At 52.1% G+C, this 6,514-nt stretch overlaps 1 protein-coding gene across 1 annotated transcript in view; it reads right to left on the bottom strand.

Annotated features, from left to right (window-relative positions):
- FOXA3 (forkhead box A3) overlaps window positions 1-6,266 on the bottom strand; it is a 9,924-nt gene extending 3,658 nt beyond the window's left edge. Inside the window, exon 1 of the mRNA XM_004381591.1 lies at window positions 6,085-6,266. Coding sequence (XP_004381648.1) covers window positions 6,085-6,153 — 69 coding nt within the window. The 5' untranslated portion in view covers window positions 6,154-6,266. The remainder of the gene's footprint in view (window positions 1-6,084) is intronic.
- Window positions 6,267-6,514: the final 248 nt, after the last annotated feature.

The raw sequence follows: 6,514 nt of genomic DNA, 5'->3' as shown, positions 1-6,514 counted from the left end.
GTGAAGGCTTACAGAACAAATAGTTTCTCATGAAACAGTAGTACACATGTTGTTTTATGACATTGGTTAACAACCCCACAACATATTAACCCTGTAACTTCTCAACCTTTTTTTTGGTGAAAATACACATAGCCAAAGATACACCATTTCAAAAAATTTCTACATGCACAGTTCAGTGACATTGACTACGCTCTTCCAACTGTGCTGTTATTCTCACTTAAGATGAAGGCTGACAGAACAAAATAGTTTCTCATTTAACAGTTACTACAAATGTTGCCCTATGACAATGGTTAACAAGGGTCTTCCTCTTTTTTTGCTGACCCTCTACTTTACCAAGCATGATGTCCTTCTCCAGGGACTGATCCCTCCTGAAAACAAGTCTAAAGTACGTGAGACGAAGTCTTGCCACCCTCGCTTCCAAGGGGCATCTGGCTGTACTTTTTCTAAGACACATCTCTAAGCCAAACCAAAAGCAAACCCATTGCCTCTGAGTCGATTCCAACTCGTAGCGACCCTACAGGACAGAGCAAAACTGCCCCACAGGTTTTCAAGGAGCAGCTGTGGATTCAAACCGCTGACCTTCTGGTTAGCAGCTGAGCTCTTAACCACTGTGCCACCAGGGCTCCAAGACACATCTGTATGTCTCTCTAAATAACCCTCTTTATATTCTTTCATAGAGTCTCTGGGTAGTGCAAACGGTTAAGCATTCAGCTACTAACCAAAAGATCAGAGGTTCAAATCTACCCAGAAGCACCTCAGAAGGCCTGTCCATCTACTTCTGCAAAATCAGCCACTGAAAACCCTACAGAGAACAGTTCTGCTCTGACACACATAGGGTTGCCATGAGTCAGAATCTACCCCACGGCAATTGGTTTTATATTCTTTCATAAATTCAACAAATATTCAGCTGTGCCACGCACTTCACAGGAACTGTCTCCTTTAATCCTTACAACCACACCATGGTGGAGGTGCTATTATGATACCCATTTTACAGCTGAGGAAGCTGAGGCCCAGAGCAGTTGTTCAGGGTCACACAGCCTGTGTGGGGCAGAACTAGGATTCTGAACCCAGGCAGTCTGGCTCTAGAGTCTGTGTTCTGGATCATACTATAAAAGCATAAAAGTAAGATAAACAAGGAAAATATAAGGCATGATAGATGTAAACCTACAAGAAGGAGCCCTGGTGGCACAATGGTTAAGTGCTTCGCTGCTAACTGAAAGGTCAGTGGTTCAAACCCACCAGCAGCTCCTCAGGAGAAAAGACCTGGTGATCTGCTCCTGTAAAGATTACTGCCTACGAAATCCTACAGGGTACTTCTAGTCTATGAGTCAGAATTGACTTGATGGCACACAACAAAAACAAAGATGGTGTAGGAGTCCCTGGGTGGTGCAAATGGTTAATGTGCTCAGATGCTAACCAAAGTCGGAGGTTCAAGTCCACACAGAGGTGCCTTGGAAAAAAGGCCTGGCGATCTACTTCCAAAAAAATCAATCATTGAAAACCCTATGGAGCGCAGTTCTATTCTGATACACATGGGTCATCGTTAGGTTGACTTGATGGCAACTGATGTAGATGATGTTTTTCTCCTTCTGTATTTATCCCTCTCACCTGCTCTCTCCCATCCCCTCCCCTCCCTCTTCCATCTACATCTCCATCGGCCCTGCTGCCTCCCCCAGGGAGACCTGGAGGGCAGTGTCCCCATTCCCAGCTGGGGTCCCACGACACTGGGGGAGCTGCCATACCTCTGGCTGGCGCCCCCTTTAGCGTGGGTCAGCGGGTCCCATCTCATGCCCTGCCTGCACTGTAAGTGCCTGTGGGTCCCGAAGTCCAGAGAGAAAAGGAACTTGCCCATGGCCACTGAGGGAATCAGGGACAGGTGGCAACCAACCCCAGGTCAGAGTCCCGGTGGAGAAATCCTCCCCTCGCTCCTTCGCAAGCCTCTCCAGTACCTCTTTTCTCTTGTCTCTGGAGCTCTCTGTTGGTTGTTTCTCTCTGTCTCTTTCCCTGTCTCAGTACCTTTAAGCCCTTTCCCTCCTCACATCACCATGGTTCTCTCTCTCCGTCTCTCTTTCTGTTCCCATCTGTCTTTCCCCCAACTCTCTCTCTTCCCCTCCACCCCAACTCTCTCCTCCTTTCTCTCTTTCCCTTCTCTCTCTCCCATCTCCTTTGCTCTCCCTCTCCTCTTCCCCCTTAGGGTCTGTGTCTCTTTCACTTCCCCTCTCTGTCTCTCTCTCTTCCCCTGTATCTCTCTTCTGCCACCATCCCTTCCCTTCTCCGCCTTCCTCTCCTTAACCCCACCTCTCCCCCCGTCTGCTCCCCATCCCATCCCTCCTGTCTCTCTCCACCCCTCCAGCTCTTTCTCCTCTCCTTGGCTTTCTGTCTCTCCCCCCTACTCTCCTGCCACCTCCCATCTCTTTCTCCTTCAGCACATCTTAGTATCTCTCTGTCTCCTTCCCTCCGCATCACCATCCGGGAAGTTCAACACTGAAACCAGAGCCTGAGTTACTCTCCTCTTCCATCCACTGGTCTTCCCCTGGTTGGCTGGTTCTGCCCCCTCCCCAGAATAAGGAAGGGAGGCGATGAATTCAGTGGGATCCAGAGAGAGTTGGGGAGAGATTCTTTTTTTAATTGTGCTTTAAGTGAAAGTTTACAATCCAACTTAGGCTCTCATACAAAAATTTATACATACATTGTTATGAGACCCTAACTGCTATCCCTATACTGTGACAGCACACTCCTCCTTTCCACCCCAGATTTCCCCTGTCCATTCAACCAGCTCCTGACCCGCTCTACCTTCTCATCTTGCCTCGGGACAGGAGCCACCCATTTAGTCTCATGCGTCTACTTGAGCTAAGAAGCACACTCTTTGCGAGTATCATTTTATGTCCCGTGGTCCAGTCTAATCTTTGTCGGAAGAGTTGGCCTCAGAAATGGTTTTAGTTTTGGGCTAACAGAGAGTTTGGGGGCCATGTCTTCCCAGGTCCCTCCAGTCTCAGTTAAGACCATTAAGTCTGGTCTTTTTACTAGATTTTGAGTTCTGCACCCCACTTTTCTCCTGCTCTGTCGGGAACTCTCTGTTGTATTTCCTGTCAGGGCAGTCATTGGTGGTAGCCGGGCACCATCTAGTTCTTCGGGTCTCAGGCTGATGAAGTCTCTGGTTTATGTGGCCTTTTCTGTCTCTTGGGCTAATACTTTCCTTGTGTCTTTGGTGTTCTTTATTCTCCTTTGCTCCAGGTGGGCTGGGACCAATTGATGCATCTTAGATGGCTGCTAGCTAGCTTTTAAGACCCCAGATGCCACTCACCAAAGTGGGATGTAGAACATTTTCTTAATAAACTTTGTTATGCCAATTGACCTAGATGTCCCCTGAAACCATGGTTGGGGAGGGATTCTTAAGTCCTCCTGCCACCCCTGCCCCCAATTCTCTAACTCAGTTAGGCTCTTGTATAGCAGAGTAATACTGACTGAGACCCCAGGGCTCTCCTTTACTGGCTCCCCACCCACCAGGAAGTCCTCTTTGAGGTCTGACCTCAAGCTTTCTAGCTGCCCTAATCCACCCTACGCTTTCCCACGCCCTGGGGTTCAAATGAAGCCCGGCGTCCGGGTCTAAGCCGGATCTCCCCTGCCAGGGTGGGGCTGAGATGGGGGGAAGCCCTCAGGGGACCTGCACCCCCACTGCAGGAGGCTAGAATTTCTTCCCTTTCATTTCCTTATTGTTCCTGGGGGAGGGTGTGACAGGAGCAGAGGTAGGCAGTGCAAAGCCAGAAGCCCAGTGTCTAGTCCCTGGCTCAGCCCTGGGCTTCAAGCAGCCCCCAACACTCTCCTGGGCTTCCGTTTTTCCATTTCTAAAATGGGGGAGCAGTGGATCAGCTGATCTGTAAGAACCTGAGGCCAGTGGTGGTGGCCCAGGGGTGATAACTTTTCAAGTTCTCTCTTGACAGGGAGCCAGCCTGTGAGTGTCAACAATACCCCCAGCAGGAAGAGGTGGTTTGGGGACCCTCTTGGTTGCTGGGTGAGTGTAGGTATTTCTGTCCCCCTTGTTCGGGCCCAGAGGGAAGGAGGGGGGTTAATCTGATGGGACGGTTGGGGAGACTCTCAGACAGTATCCTCCAAACCATTTCCAGCTCCCCATACGTGGGCTCTTCTAAAATATGCCCCCAAACTGTCCCCAAGTGTTGATCACCTCTGGATTTTCCCTCCATTTCTGAGTTAGCTAGACTGTCCATACAAATTGTCCCCCTAAACTTCGATCCATCCAGACTGTATCCCAAATTCTGACTCCTCCAGCATAGACCCCCCCCAATTTACTTCTTAAGATGTGCCCCAAAACACTGATTTGCAGATGGTTCTCTTAGACCAAGTGCCTAGACTCTGAGCTCTCCAGGGGCCCAGCTGGAATCCCCCCACTAGCCAGGAGCCTCCACTTCCCACCCTGGTCTCCACCTCTCCCATCTCACCACTGACACCTCCAGTCACCCCACTTCTACCTCTCAACACTCCCAACCCCTTCCTCAGCTGGCCCTGCCCCACCCCACGTGCACTTCACACACTTCACACCTCCACAGTCCCAGGACTGGCCCCTCCCGGGCACCCTGCCAGGCCCCACAGGCCTGGGGATCCAGGAGACCCACCCTACAGCTTCAAACCCCAGACCCAGGACTCAAGCATGCTGGGGCCCACATAACCCCCAGATCTCAGTTTCCCTGGAGAACTCAGCCATTCCAGCCTCACACCCCCACCTCAAGCCACAGTCTCCTTCCAGTTTAGGAAGCCAAGTATCCATACCCCATAACTCTCAGACTAGGACCCCCTCCCTATTCCCAGATCTCACAATATGGACTATAGAGTGAGTAAATGAAGGAACAAGAATCCTTGCAGCAAGAGGAATGATAGTTTGACTAGGAGAAGGACTTCCTGTCTGCTGGCCTGAGGGAATTAGGATAAACCCCCACCCCGAAATCCAGGGAGGCCTTGTCTAAAATCAGACTGGAGAGGACATTAGCAATTGCTGGAGATTGCTGGTGGGTGGGGATAATCTGAAACCCCCCACCCCTGAAAGAGGGGAGTCCCTGCTGAAGGGCTCTAATAGCAGTAAAACACAAAGTTCAGCTGGAAGGGGTTGAGAGTCTTGGGGAGGGATGGGGGATGGAGACTGATACACACCCACAAAAGCCTCCAGAGGTGATGCCCACATCTGCTCTCAGGCCCCCATCTATCTGAGCCCCAACTCTAACCTGCCTGTTATCTCAGACCCCCCAAACAAAGCTTCATCTCTGAGCACCCCCATCTCATACCTGAGGGCCAATCTCTATTCCTGACCCTATCTTAGATGGCCACCTTGATCCTCATCCCTGAACCCCAATTCCTATTTCTATCCCAGAACCCCCAACTTTAGCACCATATTCTAACCCTGAACTCCTACGTCCAAAACCCAAAACCCATTGCCGTCCAGTGGATTCTGACTCATAGCGACCCTATTGGACAGGGTAGAAATGTCCAATAGAGTTTCCAAGGCTGTTATCTTTGCAGGAGCAGATCACCAGGTCTTTTCTCCCACCGACTGGCTAATGGGTTCCAACCGCAGACCTTTAGGTTAGCAGCCGCAGCTGAGCGCTTAACCACTGCCCCACCAGGGCTCCTTGCTCCTATCTCAAACCTTCCTTAATGGTTTCTCCTTACCCCCAACTCTTTATCTTTCCCCCAACTTTTAAGCCCATTTCCTAATCCCCCATCTCTGTCCACTACTCTGAAGCTCGGATTCCTATCTTTGGTTTGTTCGTTTTAATCCCTGGGATTTCGGGTCCCCAAAACCCGGCCTTCACGTTTAAACTATGACCTGACCTTTGCCTACGTTTTCCTGACTCTCATTTGAGCCCTCACCCTGGATTGCCTGCCTAAGCCGGGCGTCCATGCCTTGTCCCCCTTGCCTGACTCGCTCACCTGGTCTCCGTGTCCCTAGTTCCTTGGCTCCCCAATTAGATGCCCCGAACCCATTTGAGCCCATACCCCAATCCCTGCCCCCACTTAAATCCACACCTACGTGCCTGCCCCCCACTTCCCGCTCCGTCATCCCCGAGGACACACCTCGCCCGCCTCGGGGTAGTAGCTCCACTCGGCCAGGTCATGGGCCTCCATCTTCACCGAGCCCAGCATCCCCGGGGCCTGCGCCCCCACCAGCTCCCGTTCCGGTCCTGGGGGAACCCAGCACTTCGGATCTCTCAGCGGGAACGGCCCGATTCCGAGCCGCGCCTGCCCGTCCGACCGCCCGGGGTCCCCGCCGTCCCGGGCGCCGCGGGAGGCGGCCACGCTTTATAGCCGGGACACCCCCCGCCCCTCGCCCGCCCCGGGCTGCCCTCCCGCCTCCCCGAGGGCGGCGCGCTCAGCCTGGGGCGCCCCCTGCGGGACTGCGAGGAGAGAGACCTCAGGCGCCGGGAACTGCTTCCTGGGGACGCGAAAGCAGGAGACGGCTGAAGAGTGAGGGAGCTACTGGTGTGAGACACTGCTGATATTAAAG

Source organism: Trichechus manatus, unplaced genomic scaffold (genome assembly GCF_000243295.1).
Source record: "Trichechus manatus latirostris isolate Lorelei unplaced genomic scaffold, TriManLat1.0 scaffold00087, whole genome shotgun sequence".
Taxonomy (NCBI): Eukaryota; Metazoa; Chordata; class Mammalia; order Sirenia; family Trichechidae; genus Trichechus; species Trichechus manatus.
This window is presented reverse-complemented; position numbering and strand designations above follow the sequence as displayed.